General features: G+C 37.4%; 1 protein-coding gene across 3 annotated transcripts in view; it reads left to right on the top strand.

Moving 5' to 3' along the window:
* The window catches only part of CACNA2D1 (calcium voltage-gated channel auxiliary subunit alpha2delta 1), a 383,720-nt gene that overhangs the window by 32,287 nt on the left and 326,705 nt on the right, over positions 1-24,728 (top strand). For all 3 annotated transcript variants that reach the window (XR_003527084.1, XM_027639551.1, XM_027639552.1), the window contains exon 2: positions 18,840-18,921. Coding sequence is in view for 2 of the 3 variants with exons in the window: in XM_027639551.1 (XP_027495352.1) it covers positions 18,840-18,921 (82 nt within the window). In the remaining variant the exon portion in view is untranslated. The remainder of the gene's footprint in view (positions 1-18,839; positions 18,922-24,728) is intronic.

The following is a 24,728-nucleotide window of genomic DNA, read 5'->3' as shown; positions in this document are numbered from 1 at the left end:
TGCCACAGTATTTGCAAATATGAACATAGATTCTATTTCAGTAATGGTACTCACGACATTTTCTAAATCCATTGGGTTTTTTTGGCAAAATCCTGGCATTCCTGACATCAGTGAACATTTTGAAAGTGATGAAAAAAACCAACAAGGTTTCATAGCCTTTCTGCCCTCCATCCCTCTACTTTGTATTTCTTTGAAACTGTTATAATTTGAAAAAATTTATCATTTTATAGCAGAAACTTGTTGTTCGTAGAGCAGCAGACCCACAATAAAGAAAGAAAAAACACAAGTCCCCTGAAGTCTTTTCTTTCATTACTTCATTATTCCATTCCCCTGTCCATTCCTGAAGTATCAATTTTTCATTGTGGTACTGAAACTGGAGCTCATCAAATTCCCCAAAAGAATTTCAAATAGAAGCTGCAATTACTGTTGTGCAGTTGTTCCCAGCATGTCCATATTTATGGATGCCCCTTTACTCTGTGTGGTAAAGTGTTCATTCTGGTGCAAGGAATTCTGGCTTGTTAAGTGCTAATATCTAAAGACCATGTGGAACATTTTGGATATGTGCTGTGATTTTCCTCAACCTGTGTGTCTTCAGAGTGGCTTTATAATTTTTTATTTTAACCAAACTCTTTTTTATTTTAAGCAATAAAAGTGGAGAGTTGGTGAAACTATTTTATTGCTGCTTTGCATCTTTTGGAAACAGAGTTATGTGAAAAAAAAATACAGTACAGACAACAGAAAAAATGTATACTTGCTTTCAGCAACATCTTTGTGTTTCTCTAGTACCAGTTTCCCTTTTTTGTTTGTTTGTTATTCTTCCTCCTTTCACTTTTTTAAAAACATTTTTAGGGAGAATGAAAATGGTTGGGTTTGCCTGGAGCACATGTGTAAGTTTACTTTAACCTTTTTAAAAAATAAAAATAGCTTCTTGAATTCCTCACTGGTAACTCCCTTTTTTTCTCTCTTTGCATAGTCTTCAATGAGTGCAGTCAAAGAATCCTATTATTTAAGTCTTTAAACAGTGAAATCATTTGCAATAAGAGTTTTACTGGATTAATAGAATTTGGCTCAAAGGAATCTATCATAGCATCCATTTTTTTCTTTGCTTAAGGCTAAAGCAGTGTTACATGAGTCTAAAAAACACTGAGTCTTCCATATACGTATCTCTTAAGCAATGGGAATTTAAGTATATGGCTGATTAAGGAGTTAAACTATCGGGTAGGCTGTGCATAGTCACAGAAGTGACTATCTTAAGGGCTAAGAGAAGTCTACACAAACAACCTGTAGCAGAAGATGTGCAGATCCAGAAACATCTAAATAGTAATTTGAAAACACATGTGAAATGACACTTGTGCTGTTTGCTAGTAACTGGAGCTTGAGAGTGTGTTTAGCATATGGCTAAAACAATGAACTAAATGGTATCTGTATGACAGAAGATGAGAACTATTGGAAGAAGGCGTGAACTAATGCATGAGGAACTTTGTAATTGTGTGTAAAATAGAGCTGTAGTTTGGATTCTTTGGATTTGAGCTACAGAAGAGCTAATCTCAGCACTTTGCAAATTGTTAGGCTTTCTGGCATGGTGTCATAAACAAAAAAAAAAAGCCCTGTATGAGAAATCCAGTGTTAAATTTTAGCACTGTGTAAGGTGATTATTATTTCCCTAGAGGAGGCGTGAGTAGACACAGCTGTGTAAGAATCACTTTTGGCCAGTCCATGAGACCCTCGGTCCTGCAGTGCCTGAAGGTGACATGACATCTGGGGAAATCAGAGAGCTGCTTGGCCCTAAGTGGTTGTCCTGTGCTTTTGGGAGAGGCAAGCTTGAAAAGGAGCAGATAGCATCTTGTTATATCCATTATTGGGCAGTTTTAGAAATAAATAATGGCCTACCGTTTAAATATAGCCACATACAAAGCTGTTCATTGGTTTTTCTTTTGAAATTTTAAATGCCTTGTTGGTTCATGTCAGTTTTTCAAGATTGAACAGTAGGACTTGGCTTCTGATATTGTCTTGTTACTCTCATTGTGGAAGCTGCTAAACAAAATCAACTTATAGCAGTGTAAATGTAGTGCAAAGCAATGTAGTACGAGATACCCGTTTTACTGCATCAAGTGAGTGCTGATTTGAATGGAAGTGGAGAGATACAACTGCTCTGGATGGTTTTGCTTGCTGCTTCACTCTGAATATTAGGGGATTGGAGAGATTAGAGGTTTGCAGGACTAAGATATTTCTGCTTCTACTTTCTTGCCCCAAAGTCTAGTGAACATGACAAGGACAGTGATTCTTTTCAAGGTCCCACCATGATTTCCTTTATGATTTGGCAGGTCACTTGCAATTTGTTTAGCCTTTCAGGAAATACCAACTTGGAGCATGTAGTGTTGACAAAAGGCCAATAAGCATAACAAAGAGGGTGGTTCCCTTCACTTGTCCAGATGACTGATAACAAATAAAAGGTCAACTTCACATTTCATAGGTCACTTACTTTTTTTTTTGCTGGAACAAAATCAATCTACCCACTTTCCCTCCTTGAGACCACTACCAATGGACTGTGTGAATGATGACTCTCCTTGTGCTGACACACTTTTTGGATTGGCATTAGAAAGGACATGGCAAAAGTCAACAGTCAAAGGGATAAATGTGCTTTTGCTAGGGGATATATAATTTTAGCTGCAGCAAGAGACAATTTCAAGGTATCCCATCAGAAGCGGAGAAGAGAGAATACTGCAATCTTATCATGACACTGAATAGCAATAGGTTTTACAGTTTGCTAGTCCAGAACATGCTACTTGATTATTTTGTATCTAGAAATTGTCAAGAGTATGGTAATCTAGCTGCCAATACCTTGCTTGATAGGAAAGCTGATAGCCATCAGATACTTTTACAGTACCTTTTGATGCACATTTTCAATATCTCATTGTTGTATGCTATAAAAAGAGAGTGTGTATGGAGAAAACCCTTGTATTGTGATATTCAAGTTTATGTACATGGACCTTTCTTCTCAACTAGCACTACGTACTTAGGGTACAGATATCCAAATCTGGCACCTTCACTAAGAATTTCATGACTTTTGTGTGTAAATCTATTACTCTGTTCTTCTTTGGCCTTTTCATTGCACATTATTGTTTTGCCTCCATTTATTTTATCCAGAACTGCTATTAGCTATCTCAATAAAGAATTTCTGCAGAGTTGAAGAAAATTACAAAGGACCTGTATTGTGTGTGCAATAATGTTTCCCTCGATGTCTGATACTAGTCCTGTTTTTTTTACTGGAAATGATGAGAAGCTGGTGATGAGATTTTATCATAAACAACAGTTTAGAAATGTCTGATTTTGTTGGTGCAATGTGAAAGTAATTTATTCAGAGAAACAGGAGAGGTATAAAAGATTTATACACAATTAGGAGTTTAACTTGAGTAGAAATGTCAACATTTTTCTCCCCAAATGCTCTTCCGTGAAAGAACTATTCTCTTTAATTTTGAGGACATACAGTAGCCTGTGTAAATCAAAGTATTAAGTTGATGAAATATTAAACACAAATTCTAAACTTTCATTAAAGTGGTCTGTTACCTCTGTAAGGCTGAAAGCTATCTCATCCTTCTTATCTAAAGTATCATCAGTTGTACTGCAGGCAACAGATCTCACATAGCACTGCACTCTAGTCTAAATGAAAAGAGATTATGTTTCAGTGACATGATTAGAAAAGGGTATAAATGGATAAAATTTTGATCGTGCTACTTTGTTGTATGCTAAGGGCCTTTTAAACATCAGTTGATCTCAGAATGCTTTCCAGATAGCCTTTTGCAATCATGATTGCTAGTAGAAAAAAGGACATGCTAATTCTGCAAATGGGGGCTGGTGTCTGTCTTTGTTTACCTTCTTCTATAGCCACACAGATCAGGTGTTTGTGGATGTGGTAGACCAGCCCATTCTCAAACTCTAACTTGAATTTAAAAGGGAGATTTTGTTGAGAGGCAGGTCGATAATTCAGTAAAGGAATGGATTTTTTTGCAAAACAACCATGGGGTATAGGCACTTGTGAAAGCTCCTATACGATTTACCCCATGATACAATCCCAAGGTGCAGATCAAAAAGCCCAGTTCAGGCACTCGACTTCCAAAGGGGAAATTTAGAAAACCTACAGCAAGAATCTAAAGCAGAGCACACAAATATACCTTAGATTGTCAGTAATGTAATGGAGGTTGGGTACACAGATTCCTTAGACACTGAAAAATATCTCAGCCTTGTACTAGGAAAACATTCAGAGACGTCTTCTGTTCTTCTAAGCACTGTGTAAAGTTACAGTATGGATATAGCCTCTATGTATACAGTTAATCATGTAACAGAACATTAAAGGTGCATCAGTCAAACAAACCACTCTTAATTCATGCCAGCTTAACATACTTTGTCTGCACATAAAGGACCTGCCTCTTAGTACTGCTTAATTTCCAGACAACAAAATCAGTGAAGGGGTTGGTTGTCTCTAATACCTCCTGAAGCTGGGCTAATACTTAAAGGGCCCAAATAAGCTCTCTCAAATAACCCAGTTAAGGTCAAGGTAAAATAAAAATATTCTGAATATTAGATTTAAGCATAAATACATTTAAGTTTGAGGCCTAACTAGAATCTTTGACAAAATTTGCCTAAATGCTTAGTGCTTGGTTGCAGGCAGTTTTATTTGAGTTACACGTGCTCTATAAGATATTCAGGTACTACTAATTAATGAGAAATACCTCTGTATTTATGTATAAAATTATATATATAAAATAGAGGATTACAACAAAAATATAAGACCTGCTTATTTTGAAATAAGCAAATGGCACACACCTTACCATGCTGTGAATTTTTGTTTTTACACACATGCAATGGAACAGACAAGAAAGAACTTTGATATAGAAACTGCTAGAGTAACATGTCAGATGTGGACAAAAGTAAAAAGAAAATTATGAAAAATATGTTTATGGAGAAGATAGCTGTACAGATTGTGACACTTCGTGACTGAGTGTCTGGCAAAGGTATGGATGGCTCTGCTGTTTCAGAGCTATCTTTTTGGTGAAACACAGTTGTACAAAAGTTTTTGCCTTCCCTTCTGTCTGGAGAATGTTACATATTCAGAGCTGTCAAGGCATTCAGTACATCCTTGGAATCTGGTATGTTGTCACAGCAAAACTGTATTACAGTCATGGCAATGAAGAGAAATACAGAAACTGCACCAAGTTTAAAAGACTCCATCTTTCTCTAATGGTATGGACAGCTTTTGCACTAAGCAATTTGGAAACTGCCTAGGGTAGCATTTTATAAATAAAATTTAAAAAAAGTTGAAATGCACTCATTCACAGAGATTTAGCTAAATTAAGCAATTCAATCTTTTAGTCTGTACTTTTGTAATATGAGAGCTGTCCCTTCATTCCCACTTTCTGTCGCTGCCACATATTTTCTCTGTTTGCCAAGCTTTTTCTTATTTTCTTCTTTTCTGTCACCTGATACTTCCTATCTGTGCCTTTTATGTATTCTGTAGCTGCTTCTGATAACCCAGGTTGGAATCAAGGCCTCTCTTTTCTTGTCACAGTGAAGATAGCAGCATAGGGAGAGGCAGCCTGAAGTGGAGAGTGGCTTGGATTCTTTGCATGATCAGATTCGAATTACTGTTGTTTCTATTTGTATACCTCCTTTCTTTCTTTTTCTTTCTTTCTTTCTTTCTCTCTCTCTTTCTTTCTTTCTTTTTTTCTCTTTCTTTCTTTCTTTCTCTCTCCCTTTCTTTCTTTTTCTTTCTTTCTTTTTCTTTCTTTCTTTCTTTCTTTCTTTCTTTCTTTCTTTCTTTCTTTCTTTCTTTCTTTCTTTCTTTCTTTCTTTCTTTCTTTCTTTCTCTCTCCCTTTCTTTCTTTCTCTCTCCCTTTCTTTCTCTCTCCCTTTCTTTCTTTTTGCCTTGCCTTGCCTTCCCTTCCCTTCTTTCCCCTTCCCTCCCCTCCCGTCCACTTCCCCTTTTTTCTTTCCCTTTCTCTTTTTTCTTTCCCTTTCCCTTTCCTCCCCTTTCCCCTTTCATTTCCTTTCCTTTCTCCCTCTCTTCCTCTCTCTTATTCTTCCTTCCTTTCTTTTTTTTTTTTTTTTCTTTTCTCCTTTCCTCCCTATTTTTTAAGGGAAACCAGTACTTTTCTACATCAATATCAGTGAATCAATTGATTGCTAGACTGTTGGTAGTCCACTTCCTTCAGAACAGCTAACACTACTGGACTGGATTAACACTTTTCTTAATTAAATGCTATTTATTACTGTAACTTAAAAACACAGTGCTTTATAAAAGGAAATGGAAACAGAGAATAATGTGCCGGAAAAAGAAAAGGAATGCACCTTCATGATATATCTGTTTTGCATGACACGGAAGGGAATTACTTTAGCAATTGACTTTTTTTCTTTGCTCTCTGTAATGACTGCTAGAGATACTGATTTAATCAACCAACCATGCAAGTGGTTGTGATTGTGAACCAGATTGTTGTGAAGCAAACAAATGTTTCACAGTAAATTGCCAAGGGATACCAGCTACCCTGCTCTGTTTTTGCTCAAATAGATTGTCTTTTAAGCAGCTGCCTCATAAAAAGCCTTCGTTATGTATGGACCTTTAATCAAAATGTCACTAAATCCTGCATTCTGGGATGCTTCATTTGAAACACATCCAATGTTCTTATTTATTAAATTGTCCGGCGTTGACTCCAGCCACTATTATCCCTAGTAAGCAAAGATGGATGAGAGAGTGACAAAAAGCTTGTGTCAGAGCTGAGATCAGTTGTCCGTGTGTGATGTCTTGATCTATTTGTACAGCCCTCTTGGGAACCATTGGGCAATTAAGTTCACCCATTTCACACACGGCCCTTTCTGTACTCTCTGATTTGATAGGAGAATGGGCAATTCCTGGTAATGACTACTACATCAATTATCCTGCATTGTATTGATGCTTAATTAGAGAATGTGTTGAAACTGGGGAAGGGGACAAGTGGAAGAGGGGAGGGTTGGCTCCCAAATAAATGTCAGAGACCTTTCCTTAATAGCCTGTCTTTTTAATGTGCATTGAATGCACTGACAAGCACTGTGGCCTCCTACCCTTCAAGCATTTACCCCAGCCTGAGAAAGGAGAGCGGAGCCTCTTTGAGAAGGAATTGTTTTAGAGCTGCATTACATTTAGTGTCATTCTTGTTCAGCTTTACTGTGAGCTGACCCTTGTAGCCCTTTGGCCCCGCATACGCGGTTGGAAACCATTTCTGCGCCTGAGCTTTCTGAATCAAACACTCCCAGTCTCATCAAACAGCCTTTCAAAAGTGAAACCCAAACATCATGAGCACGTACTCCTATTTTTCTAAGGTTTATGTAAGTAATCTGTAAGCTATCTGTAGGAGTTCTTTAAAAGAAAAAGAAAAAAACCAAGATTTTCTTATCACTACAATAATGACATTAAACATGATTCCTCAATCTCCAGTTTCTTCAGATATAAGAAAATAGAAACATTATCTAGAAAAATACTATATATCACAAGTGGAGGATTACAACAGAAATGTAATACCTGCACGGCTGTTTATGACTGATCTGCCCCTTGAAGCCTGACACTAGCCATTTGTAAAGATTAATTTTCTGAAGCGGGAGACATTGCAATATGATTTTCGTTGCTGCTGGTTCTTTACAGAGTAATTGCATTGAATTTTTCTGGTAGTTTACAGTATTCTAGCACTTCTGATACACAGCTGCTCTGTCTAACACCCTGGAGAAACAGTCATGGTTTTAATGTACATAAGGTTCTCCCGCACCAGCCTGTGCAGACATTGTCCTGATCCTGTGATCAAGAGTCCTGACCTCCTGTTTTCAACACAGCAAACTGCAGTGTGTGTGTGGGAAAGACTGAGAACCTCTTCAATAGGAAGAAAAGATTGCATTGATTATTTCTCATATACTATTATCCTTTTCAAACAGCTATTAATATGCATCTGCATCCCAGGAACCACAACAAGCCAGCTGCGCCTTTAGCAAAAACTCCGTGTAATTCAGCACGACTTTGTGAAACGGAAAGAATTTAAAGACAGCATGGCTATGCTAATTTTGATGTTAATCTCTGTAGAAACTTAATATTCTGTACCAGTCTTTTGCCTGTGCAATAATCTATGCTTTGCATCTTCTGTCGTGATATTCTACTTTTTGTTTTAAATGGCAGCACTAAATGCAGATAGTGCCTATCTTTCAAAATACGGAGTCAATTTATGTCTCTCTAAAAAACATCTCTTCATTACTATAAATGCTGTTACTACACATGGCACAGCAGTGGCACATTTGGGTGGTGACAGCTTTGCACACTGGAAGTCAAGCTTTGAAAGAGAGAATATATTTGCAAAAGAAACAGCTGATTAATTTGCATGTGCAGCTTTCAAGTAATATGCTTTGGAGTACATTGTACAACCAAAAAATTTTTAAAAAGTATATAATAACTTCGAAAACTATAATAAGTTAGAAGAGTAGCTTTACATTGATGGGATATAGTTGGAGTCAGGTGTGGGGTTTTTTTCTTAGTCTGTATAGGTTTATCAGAAGGTGACATTGTTATACCTGATATAACATGATTTATTTATGAATCCTTGCCATTGTTAAACAAGAGGGAAAATGCATTTGAAAGGAGGTTATAAAATTTGAAGCTTGGTAGCAAACAGCTCATAGTTCTGTAAAAAACTCCTACATTTTTTTTTCCAGACTTTGTTCCTTTTTTCAGTGCTTAAATGATCATAAAATATTCTCAATATGAATTTCATGTTAAATTACCGTTATAAATAATGTATCTTTTTAATAATAATAGTAATTTCATACAGAGTTATAAGAAAGATTCTCCCTATGCAATCAAGCCCTATCTTCCACAAAGCATAAACATCTGCTTGTCTTTAAGCATCTCTCAATTTTTACATTTAACTTTTAAGATTTAGGAAAGTGGCAAACCCAGAAAAGGTAGACTTGCTGTCCGGGATCTGAGTGCATCCCTCCATTCTGCTGTGTACTTAAATTCTATGACTGGTGCCATTTGCATAGGGGGAATTACTCACCTGCTCATGTACTTTTGCAGCAGCAAAGCACAGGGTAGGTACTTCAATGATTTGCTGGTGCTGGTGTCTTTTAAGCAGCTACCTCATAAAAATCCTTTGTTATGTATGGACCTTTAATCAAAATGTCACTGAATCCTGCATTCTGGGATGCTTCATTTGAAACACATCCAGCAGTGTGCTGTTGGACTTCTGCTGTTACAACCAAAACCTACATCAGACAATCAGATAAAAAAAGAGAAGTGAGTAGCTCAGCTCCCTGATGATGCTGTGTCATTGCCTTACTTGTACTTACCTAATATATTCTATGAGTGGCAAAGTACTTTAATTCTCTTTTTTTCCTCACTACAACCCACTAATTAAAAAAACCCTAAAATAAAAAACTCTTGATTTTTAATGCAGGTGCTGATTTATACCTTAATTCTGTGAAAGACAGTGAAAAACACTGATTTAAGAATGTATCCATGTGTTGCTAGACTAAAGGGAAGCTTTGCTGTTCACTTCCTCAGAAGTGTAGGTGATGACAAAATGAGGTGGTTATGTGGTTCTTTCTCTCAAAGCTTGTCTTGGCATTCCTATAAGTAACTTAAGTGCTGCGTAACTTAAACCAGAACAGCAGATCAAATTAATTGCATACTTTAAGGAGATAAATTTGTGTGTCTTATTATGGTGCAGTTTATTCATTCAGTATGAAGTACAGACAAGCACAGTACATATGTGCAGCTTCTGCGTTCTGGATGTATGAAAACAAAATACTGCAGTGGTAAGGGCACAAATTAGGTGGTTCAGATGAAATTCTCACTCAATTGAATTCCTGCACATATGTGAATATGAGTAATGTTCCTGGTGTGTATGAAACGTCTTTTTTCCTTTAATTTCTTCTTTACTGGTATCCATATTTCAATTTCCTTATATTTTTTTTCTGAGGTTCAAACGTAATGCTTATTAGTGTGGGGAAGAAGTAATTTCAATATAAATTATGGTTAAAGTATAAGAGTGATGTGTTAAACACAACTGATAAAATCGTTTTTTGCCTGAAATGCCTTAGCAAAATTGTGCTGTTAAGCACTTTTGTAAAGTTCCATTACACTGAGATTTATTCTTCAATCATTTTCTAAGACATGCTTTTTTATTACCCTCCAAAGGCATTATGTTATTAACAGATTTACCATATAATATAGAACCATCAAAAAAATAGCACCTTCTATATCTTACTTTGCATAAGGACCAGCTTCTAATCCAGGTTCCATTGTTTCAGTACTGGAATAACTTCAGTGACATATGTGAGATTCAGTTTCAGTCTCCTTTTTACCACAATGAGTGTATGATTTTACTGGAGTATCTGTGTTTTTACTGGAGAAATGAACTTACTCCATATAGCATTACAGAGTGTCCAATTGAATTGGACACTTTAAATACTAGTTATCAGAGCTGAAGCGAAGAGATGATGAGAGGCATCTTACCTGCTGTTTTAGGGGATCTCTAGTGGGTGCAAATACAACCAAGTCTCTCCTGTGCCTGCTCCTCCACGAGATCTGTATCCTAGACCATATGTCAGATCATTGCAGTTGAAAACAAAATGATTGATTTTAATCTAGTACAGATTAGAAACTAATTCTTCGTTCTGAATTTAAATTTCTCAGTCACAAAAATGGCAACTAGATTTGGAAAGTTTGATTGGTTTTTCAATACTAAGCAATAAATGTTGCTAGATGTATATCTGATTGTAAAAGCCTTTAATGAAACACATCTGAGCACTACTGGAAGTCATTTGAGTTGAAAATTTATGTTTTCTCTATTGAACTGTTTTAGCAGTATAATGTTTGATAATTAAAACATAATCATTTTTAAGGAGTCCTTTTTTCAGTGTATAGTAATTTTGCAGCTGACTAAGGCTTACATTAAAGATTGAGCTTAAATTATTAAATGATATTTTGTGCAACAGTAATTTCCATGAGAGGATATTTTTCATGTTATTTGCTAGGAAGCTTTAGACTCCAAAAGAACACTTTTGGCAAAGTATAGGGAAATATTTGAAAAGCATAAGCTGTAATTATGAACATGTGCAGCTAAAAACCTGTCAGGCACTTGGCTCAACCGAACAGGTTATAAAATAATATGACCATGCTCTGATCCTGGCTCTTGAAAGTGGACACCATAGTTAAGGAGTTACTTGGTTACTTCTGTTTAAAATCTGGGTGCTTTGAAGAATATGTGACATACTTTTTAAAGTGGAAAATGTAGTTACAGATAAAGAGTTGAGATGCGAAGAGAGGTTATTTCAATGGGAGTGAGCAGCAGCAAGTGGGTCCAGCCTGTGGGTCAGGGGGTGCTGTTCCCAGATCCACCTGAAGCCTTCTGTTGGAAGTGTATAGGCAGGGTTCTGTTGGAAGGTGAGAGCAAAACAGCCATTCAAGCTGTGCTTCAGGGCTACAAAAGAGATGTTGGGGTGAAGAAGTTTGTTTGGCCTAGAAGTTCTAGGTAAGCACGGAGAAAGATTTCTGCTTTTTTGGGCACTGTGGCAAACGCTGAGCAGCTCATGGTGCCATTCACACTTGACCATTTCCATCCTGAAACCTGGCACTGAAACTCAGTGTTAAGAAGCAAACAGCGTTTTAAGACATAGACAGAAATGGATACATGACAGATCTACTCTTCACTCACCGTGAACCATTGACTTCCCACTGACTTTGTTATGGAAGTCAGTGGTGGAAGTTAAATCTCCTGAGCTGCTGGCTAAATCATAGGGTTGTTCCTTCACCTTCTGTCTGTATGAGTCCTGCATCTCTGGATTCCTAGTTCCCAATTTATCTGTGGTACATGGGGAGTCCTCAGAAGAGCAGTTGGTAGAGCAGTCATTAGTGAGTGTTCCTGCGAGCTTATTTCGTGAAGTCTAGGACATATAAGAACCATGTTTATGTGGAGAAGGAGTGATTGGCAAAAAAGTGGAAAATTGCTATAGCTTCTGTGACTGGATGGCCTAACCATGTGAAATTAGAGCTTAAAAACCCCAAGTATGAGCATTAAGATATCTACTACTAAAAATCAAGTCTATCCTGAAGAGAATTCTGTCTACATTGGCATTTTCTCTCTAAAGAATGATAGATATGACAGAGAAATTATGTCTTGCTTCCCAAATGTTTCCATTTGAGGAATGTGAAATAACTATTCCAAGCAAAAATTTTATAGTTTGAAAACAGGAAAAAACAAGAGGGTCCCTCTGGCCTTGACTATTGGGGCTATCTCATATCTGGAAATTCCTTGTAAACTACATGAACAGCAGCTTGCCACATTTGGGAAGATAAGACAGTCAAAGAGGGCAAAGAAACAAAGAACTGTTTTTTCTTCTTGCCAACAGAGGAAATATCTTTGCCTAGTGAGCATAAGACGCGTTTCGTGCTTCCTTATTTTCCTCACTCAATGCAATCAAAGTCATGAATTAATCTTTGCTTTGCTTTTATTACATGAAAGTTCTTCCAAACATTTATACAAAATTGTGTAATGTATTTTTTAACATATAGCTGGCACTGGATATACAGGCCTCTATCATTATTGCATTGAAATAAAGGGAGTTTGCCAGCACTTGCAACACGTACCACTTTTAATTTAAAATTCCGAATCTTTAACTTCCTTTCAAACTGCTATTTTATATAGTATTTATACTATAGTTTTAAGCTATCATACCTTCACATAGTGCATTAGGAAATTTCCAAACAACAGAAAAAGGAGAATTGGAGGTCTGTGCACCATCCTGAGAATTTTCATAACCATAGAAGTCATAGAATGAGGTGAACATCAATATGATTGGTTAAATTAAATCTCCTCCACTCTATGGCATCTAACTGGACTATTATAAATACTACAGTAGGATCTGGAAAATTCACAAAAGCTTATATGGAAAACTTTGCCTTCATTTGGTTTTATGTCACATCTAAATTCTATAAGCCTATTTTACTCGTTTTCTGGCTATAGAGACAATGGAGATTCAAGAGCTTGATTTGATAACTATGGGGTTTTAGTGATCTTTGCATCAGACTCTTCATGTCCAACCCCTTTCTTTCCCTGTTTTAGAATCAGTGTGATTTCAGTACGTTATAACAATTTCTTCAGTGTTTTAAAAAACCTACCTTTATTACTGAGTCCAAAGTCCGTTCCTCTGTAATTCTATCCATCCATCCCCAGACCTTAAATATGAGTACTGTCAACTTATAGGTCATCAAAATATATAGTCCTATTAAAAATCACTAGTTGTGCAGCGGGAGGTGTAAATGCAGCAACACGGGTAATTTCTGTGTAGAAGGTTAGTAATTCCATTGTAAAATATATTCTTCTTTCACATACCTTTTACAAATTACAATAACAATTTCTTCCTGCCCTTTGGTGTTGCCTAAGAGGGACAAAGAATGGTTGGGAATCCTGCCGTTACAATAATTTTGTAACCTTTCCCCCCTCCTTCACTGATAGCAAATCTTCTAAAAAGCATGGGAACCTGAAAGTGAAGGTTTTTCTGAGTAACAAAAAAAGTGTGGTTAGCTTGAAAAAATATAGTGAAGCTTACTCTCTCAGTTTCTGATCCTAATCTCATTTATCTTCATTTTCCAAACACCACTTTTCAATTGAATTAGGAGCAATGTGTTATATATATTTTTCCTTTTTGATAATCAAAGAAATATTGACCTATTTTGAAAATACTTCTTTCTCTCACTACTTATAGCTTTCATTACTTCATTTGTTGTTATTTTTATGTACAAGAACTATTCAGAAACTTGAGCAGAATGTAATCAATCTTAACTGAAGAGAACTGGACATGCACCTCCAATACACCTAGTGACTTCAGTTGGCACAGTTAAGGTCTATGCCTGCCTCTTTGTAAGACATTACCCAAGCAGAAGTCAGCTAATGGACCTTAAATTAGTGTGAGTAGTCTGCAAAACTATGGAATATCATTACATGAATCTACTGTCCTTGAAGTCAGCAGAAAAATATTGCATCAGTTTCAGCAGTAAAAAAGGGTTATAGCCAGGTTATTCTACATCTAGATTTCTTGGTTTCTTTTACCCCTGTAATTGAGCAATGCTCTGTTCTCCTAGTATAGTTTGGTATACAGGTTTAATATAAAAGTAGGTTTTTAATGAAATTAAAAGACAAATTTCTTGGTGTAGCACTTGCAATATTAAGTTCTGCTTGGAGTGTGACTAGGGGTGTACCTGTGAAAATCTGTTGATTCTAGGAAATATAATTGTCTTCCTGTAAAATTATGAAAAAAAAATATAAAAAGGAAGAAAAATGAAAAATAAATGCTTTCTGTGCTGCCAAAGTAGCTGTTATGCTAGGCTGGCTAATAATGTAATGTGGATGGATGGCTCTGTAGTGTTTTGACTATTTCTTCATCAATCTGATCAGAGCCCAAGTGACAGCAGCAAGGTTTTACCTTCTAATTCCCCAGTAAATGACCTGTATCTGTCTGTCTTTAATCAGATATTTCCCTTCATCATTCAGATTACTTGGAAGTTGCTGTGGGAAGGCGTGTGCTTACTCCTTTTGTCTAGTCAGTGCTTCCTACAGGGACAACCTGTGTTGGGGAGAAGGGGGTTAAAATCAATTGTCCTGCAGAACATAATCACCTTTCAGTGGAACATCCATTGCAGTGTTCATGCCAAACCAATAGCAGTAGGAACAAACCAGCCTTTTGTACAGGCTTTCTGTTGGTGCCCTTTGCAGAAAAAAAATGACTGCTGCTACTTTAAGTCATGGGAGCTCACGTTTGCTGTGACAGCTTTCCAATTGTTAAATAAACTCTGACCATGAGCAGCTGTCAGACAGATATTGCAGACTTCAGTTAAAAGGAGCACCAGCCAAGCATTTCAGTGCCTAAAGGCTCCTAGTTAATTTTTTTTTTAAAGACTCACAATTAAACAAACAAACCAACAAACAAATAAAAAAAAATACAATAAGATAATGTATTTCCTTAGCTGAAAAAAAAAAAAACAACAAACCCACAACTTCTATTTTATACATTCTATGTCATTTTCCAGTGAAAGTTATAAAACCTGAGTGTGTCCATTTCTGAAAAACAGCCTGTGAGGAACGTGAAATTTCTGAAATGTACACTTTTATCTGGTGGCAAGGTAGGAAACTGAGATGCAGAAATACTGACATTATACTTTATAAATAATACTAATAATACTTAAATTCCTGTGGGAAAGCAAGAGGAATTATACTGAGCTTCCTCAATGTTGTAAAATGTCATTTTATCAATTGTTCTTTTGATAGTAATCTAACACAACCCTTCTGAAGTTATTACTTTTTACCCTCTGAACAACTTGAGGTAGTTGAACATGTCCTTGCTCATTGCAGGGCGGGGTTGGACTAGATGACCTTTAAAGGTCCCTTCCAACCCAAACTATTCTGGGTTCCATAATTATGATTCCATAATTCTATGATGATGTTGGACCCTGCTGTACAGGAAAGCAGAAAAAGGACAGTTTTCACTCCAGAAGGCCTAACAAGCTAAGATGAATATGCAAGAAAATAATCTTTTAATGTAAATATACAGTCAGTATTGGAAGAAGCCTTATTATTTACATTTTAGTTACAGATGGGGAGAGAAATTGTCATTAAGTTAGAAAGAAGGTGAACTTCTTCCTATTCCAGTTTAGAAACTGATACTGGCTGAGGATAGAGTGAGTCAGCTCTGGAGATACCTTTTTCCATTGACTGAAGCAGAAGCCTACCTTAATCATAAATTGAAACAAAACAAAACCAAGACGAAAATAAAACAAAGACTAGTCTCATGACTAACCCCAAAAAGTAAGTTGTGGGTTAACTGTGTGAAGACAGTTTTAGACAATATTTAAGAAGTATTTATTGAAAAATCAATATTTTTACAAGTTAAAGGAAAAATGACAGATATTTGATTTACAAGTAATAGTACTGATAGGTAATTACTGTTTTTAAGGGTAGCTTCTTCCAAAATTTCAAATTTAGCTAACTAGATAACTAACTAATTGTTTTGAAAATTCCGGTTTCCTTTAAGTACAGAGAGGAATATATTCAGTAAAAGTGCAGAGCAGTGGGAAATGGAAAAAGTCAATTTAAAAATCAATCCTCCCTGATTTTTTTCTATCGACTCCTCTTAGAAATAACACCCACAATTTTTATAACTGAAATGGATTGTAAAAAAAAAATCTCAGTGTGTTCAATTATTTATTTTATGCTTTTGAAAACACTTTTGGTTAATGGGTTTCACTTTTTCACCTTTCATATACCTCATTCTCTCACACAGAAAAATAGAAACCATTCAAAAATGGAAGATGATAGCATTTTCTTGGTTTTGCTCATGCTTGTGAGTCAATTCTCTTCTCACATGATGGGCTAAAAACCACGGTAAACATAATGCACCGTGATTTTAAACAGGCTGATTTCTATACTGAACTAAATGTTTATATAATATAGGGCTTTGTGGAGATTTGAACCAGGAAATTAATTTGTCTCAGTTTTTGGAAAGCATAGTATAAACGGGAAGATTTGGGAGTACTAAAACAATGATGGAATCAGTTGCTTTAGTCAATGAAAATATAGTTTTCATGCGTGAAGGAAGCATGAGGAAGGATCCTTTATTAAAAGTAGTCAACTTACAACTCTATAATAGAGACTGTGCTCTTTAAAGATATTGGTATTGGATTAACAGAAAATGTCTTAATGGCCATAGAAAGAAGGAGTAAAATCAGTCTTCTATCTTCTTTCTTAGTCTTCCAATTTTTCCATATTGAAGTAAAAATCGAATCTCTTTTTTTCCTGTCTTTCCTTTATTAATGAATAATCCCTTGGGTATTAGATTAAGGCTAGGAAATGGCTAAATATATTTATTTGTTCCAGGTTTCAGAGCAGAAAGCTGGCATAATGACAGGGATAATGTGAGAGAATGAGTTGGAGATGGAACTTTCTGGCTAGGCAAGCTACACAACCTTCTTCTGAACACAGTCTTAACTGGAATAAACGTGTACCATGGCTCCTTCCCTGCTACAGAACATGGCATGGCACAGAAAGTGTGTTGGATCCAATGCTTTTCCAGAGAGTTGGGTTTGCTGGGCACAGAGAGTAGAGGATGCACAGCAGCAAATCACCTGTTCCCTGGTGACAGCAACCAGGAGCAGATGCGCCTTCCCAAAATAAGCCATGCTCACTGCTACCTGTCTCACTGTTCCTTCCTTGAAGTGTCTGGAGAAGGGCTTGTAGTGGTTTGAATCAGATTTTCCCCCTGCAGTTGAAAGTGGTAACCCCCAGGGGGTGGTAATCCTGGAAGTTTTGAAGTTTTGTCCAATGAGTGCTTCTGCAAAATATAAACATATCACAACCAAACCAGCCGGCACTGACTGGAGAAATGGTGGCACAGAGCCAGAAGAGATAAGACGAAGCAGCAGAGGCATTACAGCCAAGTAGGAGAGAACTCCTGGAAGGAAAGCCAAGAGAAAGCCAGCAGCTGAGAGACAGAGTTTTTTTGGGGGTAAGAACTGAACCAGACCCCTCAAAAACCCTTGGAGACCCCTCCTAGAGAGAGGAGGAGTAGATGGACTCCTATTTGAGAGGAGTCTTGGAGTACAGCAGTACCGGAGAGAGAGGAGCTAAGAAGCTCAAAGACGTCCTGGAGCTGGACTGGGACGGCCGGATGGAATGCAGAGGGGGGTGACCTTGCTCCCCCAGCTGCTGCTGCCACGTTGGCAGTTGAGACAGAGCACAGGAGCTCTGGTGGAACTCTTAGGGCAAAGACTTTCAACTGAAAGCTGCCCAAGATGTTCTGACTCAGGGGTGAATCCCCTGAGGAAGGAACTTTCACGAAGATGCCCCTGCATTTCGTGATATACCTGTGGTGAAGCGAGTTTTGTCCCTGCTGGCAGTCCACAGGTGAGGCCTTCGCTTGGAGTCGAAGGAGAACCGAGGGGCTTGGAGACCCCCTTGTGTGTATTGAACAGAGATCCAGCTACAACAATACATTTGCAACTGCTGCATGGAAGACAGAAGAGGAGCTGCTGCCCTAAATGTGAAAGGGATCTGTCCTTCTTCCCTCCTGGACTTTTATTTGGAGGGGAGAAGAGATCTAATCCATTGTAAATACTTATGTCATCGTAAAGATAGTTGAGATCGTGTGTATAATGTATTGTAGTATTTATTTGTACAGTCATTGTAATATATTCCCTTTTCCCCCACTTTGAGTCTGGTGTGTTTTGTCTGGAAAGAATCATCTCTCACTGGGTTGAGATGTGGGAGGGGGAATGGAGCTAGGGAATTAGATTTTTGGGGATCTCAAACCATGACAGGGCTACAGGCTGAAAAGTTTAGTCAGGTTTCTAAACCTGCTCCCAACTGGCTGCTTTTCTCTGCTTGTACTGTCTGTTGGGAGAGGGACCTTGAGGCTCTCAGGAGAGGCATTGCTGGGAGTGAGCTGCAGGTCAGGCTGGTTGTCCTGGCAGGCAACATACCAGCTCTGTTGAGGAGATCTTTGCCACAGCTTGGCTACATAGATACGATAGCACTCTTGGTTTCCAGCGGACTTAGCGTGGTGGCCACTGCAGAAAACTGTATCAGAAGATTCGGGTCATCAAGACTGGGTAGAGGATCTATTGAAAAAACCCTCAAAGACAAACTTTTTATGTTTTGTTTTCAATTTTATCAACATATTCTGAATTTTTTCCCTTTCCTTGTGCTGTATAATTGTATGTGATTTCCACTTGCCAGTGATCTGATTGGATGTCTCTCTTTTCTTTTTGGTTTCTGTAGGATAAAATCATGGGTAGATAAGATGCAAGAAGATCTCGTAACACTGGCACGAACCGCAAGTGGAGTGGAACAGCTTGCTAAGGTAAGAAGACACACCTCAGACTGCAGTAACTAGGAAGTGAAGTGAAGGATGTGAATCATCTGGGCATTATGATCATTTCATCACAACACAGTAAAATGATTTTGGGGAATTAAACTCTGCAGTGCTTACTGAGAGAGAAATGAATAATAGACATCCATCTATTCACTTGCTCATAGATAATATTTAATCAGACATAAGGCTTACCATTGTTGCAACACTTCCACCTGAAACAAGGGCTTTTATGTTCTATGTTTGTCAAATACGGTATCCAGGAAGCAACCATTCACAGCAGTGGAGAATTCTGCTGTCTATTAACAGGGCGGCCTATTTTTCTGACACATATTTCCTGAAATGGGACAGCTTCTGGTTAGCAGAAACATAGATGAGAATGAAAACTACTTTTGTTCAACTCTTTGAATTTAACACAAGGTTTCATTTAGGGAAGAATTTACAAATCTTTCATTGAGATTTTTTTTTGCACTATGTTCCATTTATAGAAGGCAACAACATCTGACACTGCAGAAAAGTACAGTCACAATTCAGAAAACGTAAGGATTACTCTGCCTATACAACTTTGTGTGTATACATCATGATCTAGTATGCAACCACATGACTATACAATTCCCTCTCCCTATCCCTGCACAAGTGTTGTGTCTACTTCTGTGAGCGGATGGATATCTGAGTTGATGCGAGACTGTATAATGAAGGGAAATTTTGCTGTTACATCAAGAAAATAAGTTATTGTCAACCAACAAAAGCCCCTGGTGCTAGAGAACTGAACATGAAGCCTTGAGATTTGGTTTCCAGAAGTCAGTCTTCCCAAATGATCCCTGAAATGGGTAGTAGCTGTGTTTCAAAACCTTTAAGAAGCACACAGAAGAATCAAGTGTAAAGTTTCTCAAATTTAACAGTATTCCTTTGACTTAATGACTGTTTTCCCACGTTTTGTGTGAATCCTGACCCAGAAGGACATTTTATCTTTACTGACTGTAAGAAAAGGCTAGATGATTAGCTTACATGTCCCTGTTTACAACGTGGAAGCCTCAGTTCAGATGAGATCACCACTGGCCTTTCCTAGTATTTGAGTGCTTCATATTGCAACACAATTTAGGGCAGATGCTTTAGATGCACTTTTCAATCTTTGAAAGCCCCAAACAAACTGAAAACAAAATCTTGAAATCCTAACACAAATCATCAGATTCATACAAGTATGGGTTTCCAGCACAGGATCTCAACAACACAGAACGTCTAGCACTTGAGGAAGCCTAAGGTTTACCCAGCATGGAACACTGATGGGAGTTTTTGTAGGTGGATTTCACAAATATCTGCTGACAAAGAACAACAAGGCTGGCGAATCATCAGTGTCCAGGTTTTGGTGGGTAGTTTCTGCTAAGAGTCCTTTTTGCTCATCTAATCCAGGTGTGATCTGGTCTCTTCTGCACTTACTGTGTCTCTTTTTCCCTACCATCTCCTCACTCAGCATCATACTGCTGATCTCATATGCAACTTTCCATTCTATTCCTGCTGGGTTACTTGGCTATCTTTCATCTCTCCTCAGCCTATTCTATGTTTCTGTCTCAGTTCCTGACTTTGCTGCTTGACCAGTCTGCCTTTCTCCTTTACATTCATTTCTTGTCTCTATTTTAGGATCTCTCTCCTCAGCTTTTTCCAGATCAGCACCTCTCTCTGGACTCTTTAGTTTGTCTTAGCATTTCCAAACCATTCTGTCCAGTGTGTGTGGCCAGACTGTCCCAATATTTCTATCTCTTCTCTTTCAAAGGAATTTCTCTTCCCCTTTCTCACATTTTTTCTCCATCCTTGTTCTCAGTCCTGTAGTTTTCTCCTGTATGATTTTTCTATTTCTCTTTCCCTTCCAGTCTCTTCCTTCCCATTTTCCAGTCTATCTCCTACTTCCATATCCCAATCTCTTGCCCTTCGTACTTCATTCAGTTTTCCTCTCCTCCTCTTCCCACTGCACAGACCACATGGGTGTATAGGTCACCTGAGAGACCACAGCAAGTCTGATCTTTAACTGCAGAGGAGGTGAGACATTCTCTAGGAGTGATGCTCTCTGGGTTGGAATAAACCTGTGTATAGGATCCCACAGACTTAGCTGATAAAATCTCTGGAGTGATCTGTAGGTACTTTTCAGGCTAAAGGTTTTTAAACACCAAAGACTAAAATGTATCCTTGAGTACACGGTGTTGAGGTTTTAATCTACAACACAGAGGCAATAGGAAAATGAGTTACAGAGGATTTCTAACTTGAGCAAAACAATGAGTTAATCTCCCAACCATTTTGCCAGGCATTTCCATGTGAAGACGCATAGTAAAATAGGTAACGAAAAGCCAAGAAACTGATGCTGTCACTCTTTTTATTTCCCTGAGGAAAATGTTAGTTTATGTAGTTAATATTCGGCAAACTCACAAGCTGTTAAAGCAGTCTTATAATGAAGACTGCTGGTCAAACCTAATAATCTGTAGTGCTACCAGCCTTAGTGCAGTGACATTCATGCGCATAAAAACAAAAAACATGTGTGTAAATACTGTAGGTAAGTTTCTTTTTGAAAACCAGAATTTATAATACACTTCAAGCAAATAATGTTATCTCAGAGGATATTCACAAGATGGTTGATATGTGTTTGTAATCCTAGGATTAAAAGCATGAAAGGGGGATGTTTCTATGTAAAATATGTCTCTATATCAAAGCCATTTGTTTGACCTAAGTTGCATGATGTCTTTTTCTAGCCACAAGGTTTTAATTAGCTCTGCTGCCTGCAAGAGAGAATGCAAAGCCCTGAGAGGTGTGAGCCGTGCAGTCTCTCCCACTTTCCTTTTGTTTACAGGCTATTGTCACTTTCCCATTTTTAATGACATCCTTTTTTTCTGCTCGCTGCCTATTAACAATTAGTCAGATCTCTCCTGAAACAAACCCCAGTCTTGGAAATATGAAGACTACAATACATGAAAAACATCATGCCTGCATGCTTGTCACTTCTGTTCGCAGAACTTGCCTTCAGTTGCTCAAGCTTTAAAAATACTTACAGCCAGATTGAATTTTCACTTTTTTTCTGATTCATTTCTTCTTCCAACTCCAGAATTGTTTGGGCCAAGCCTATAGTCTTCATATAAACGTGAAAAAAGAAATACACTTGTTTGACTTTACTGCCCCTCCTCCCTCCAAAAGCAGAATGATTAATACAAAAAGAAGGAGCAGAGTGCTCCTATTGTAAAATAGTAAACATGACTTTCTGTCAACAGCTGTAATAATCAGATAGACTTTTGGTGGGAGAAATGTCTTTCCTTGTTCTAAGGAAAATTAATTTTAATTTGGCCAAGTGTGAGGTTAAAGCTCTTGGCAAGGACGTGTAACCATTTCACAGCCTGGTCAACCTCTCCCTGGACTCAGGGAAAGAATTCCCACTGATTCAGCCAAAGTTACAATCTGTGTCTGCTTCATGCAATTGAGTCTTCTATGAAGATCTCTAAAATGACCAAGATGACTCTCGAAGTAGCACAATTAATACATTATCAACTGGTGTGAATTAATTCTTCATAAATCAAGCAGGGCTTTTTCAATTAGCTCCTCTGCTATGCAGGTTCATGGTGCTCTCATGACTTGTTGAAAGTCTCTTCAGGTTCATCGGTGCTGTTTATGCCTCTTTGTGCATTAATGTCTGGGGTTTTTGTGCTGCAGGGAATTATACTACACAATGGTCTCTTCTGGAGAACTGTAACATATTTTTTTCTGACCATGATGGAGAGGGATAGGAGCACTGCCTGAATTCCCAATAATTTAATTTTAGACTGAGAGAGCTTTTGACCAGAGACAATGTAGAACTTCCCATGTACTTACAAAGGAATAAAAAATTAAAATCTGGATGACCATTAAACTTAGGTGAGAGATGTGTTAGGTGAATAGCTGCCCTGTTGAGATCAATACCTATATAAAAGTCTAATTTATTCTGCACTGTGGATATAGATAACCAGGGAAAGCATTATTAGTATTTAAGGTGTTTGCATTCAACATGTACTAAATTTCATGGAATCATGTTTAAGGAGAAGAATCTCCTCAGAAAAGAATTCCTTTTTCTTTGGTCATTGACAACTTTCTTGCAGTGACTTGGAATCACGGTCTTGTCCTAGTAACTAACCACTCTTTCTCTTGCTTTTGCATTTATAATACAACCATTTTAAACCATTGCAACTCTCATTAATCACAACTTTTGAAAATATCTCTATAGTGAGGATACAAAATAATATATTAATGAGTATTCCACATAATGCTTAAAAAGAGAAGGAGTTTATTTAGTGAATTACTTCAGTGATTCTGTCTCTGAATATATGAATATGCTTATGCCAATGGATATTTTGCACACCTTTTCTCTTGTTAGGAGTGATGACAGCAATATAATGCCTATAGTAAGCAAAACTGTAAAAAAATTGGATACCATTAAATTAAATTTATTTAAATGAGGCTACTAACCTTAACCAGGTAAACTGGTATATCTAGAGTAGAAGAGACAGACAAAATGGAGGTGCATAGGAGATGGAGAGGCAGGTGAGAGCTTAAGATTATTGTGGTGTGCAAAAAGCCATGATCTTTAATTTACAGATGTACTCACTAGTTGATATTTGCCATACAGAGAGAATCCTGATCCAGCCAAGAATTGAGCTTTGTTTTTCATGTTTCTGTTTAGACCTTTAGCTCCAGAACATTCTTCCTCTGAATTAGTTGTAGTAAATTATTACTTTACTACCAGTAACATCTAACTGTGAGTTCCATGATCGTGTTTAAAGTGTAGTTCCTCCTTATGTCCTTCAAGTCATATTTATACCATCTGGGAATGGTCTCAAAATAGTCTTCCAAAAATAGTTTTAAAGGACATTTTTAAATCCTACTTTTTTGGACATTGCTAGGAGTTTAGGTGAGATCTGGGAGAACTCCAACTTGGACTTAGTACCAATGTAGTATGCCTATTATAGTAATGTGAAGATTGCTTCAACAAGGCAGGAAGTCAGGATTCAAGATGCCAAAATACTCAGCTGGTTGAAAACTGGCAGAGCTCCACTGACTGCAGTGGATTATGCTAATTTACATTTGTGAAGAATCATGCCTAACAATATTTAATTTACAAGTCAAGCAGGTAAATAGTACTTTGAAAAAAATACAAGCAGATTTTCACACAAGAAACAGAGGCTGTATCTTGACAATATTGCCGCTGTAGTTGCTCATTTGACTAGGGTCCTTTCTATGATTTAAATTTTATTTTTTTTTTTTGCCCTAGAAGAGCAAAGGAAATGTTTGTAAGGAAGTATTGTATGTATATACATCTTGAGACCTGAAAACAGGAAAACAGGATACACAGGAAAGTCTTTGAAAAAGAGCTACAAGAGCTTCAGTGTGCTTCTTTAAGTGTCTCTCACCAAAGCATAGCTTAGTGTATTCCCTCTAGTGTTATAAGTCTGGTGTTTAAAAACAAAACAAAACTAAACAAAAACAAAAACAATGTAGGCACATAATTGTCATTTCAACTTAAAAAGGTTCATGTAACTTTATCTTACTCATGAACTCTCTAAGCAGTCAGGCGTTATGAAGCTGCTCTGGTGTGAATGATACAGGCTTTCTACAGAGCAAATAGACTGTTAGAAAAAAAGTAAGAAGGAATAGACAGCAGCTTAATAGAATTTTAAAATATATGTAGCAAAATAAATATCAAGGTCGTATCTGATCTGTCTTTTAAAAGACAAAAAATTGTACAAAGGTCAAAGTCACTTTCTTTACCTAAAAACAGATACCTCAGCATG

Source organism: Corapipo altera, unplaced genomic scaffold, assembly GCF_003945725.1.
Source record: "Corapipo altera isolate COAL_440 unplaced genomic scaffold, ASM394572v1 1b, whole genome shotgun sequence".
NCBI classification, from domain to species: Eukaryota; Metazoa; Chordata; class Aves; order Passeriformes; family Pipridae; genus Corapipo; species Corapipo altera.
Note: the sequence above shows the minus strand (reverse complement) of the source record. Positions and strands in the feature narration are given on the sequence as shown.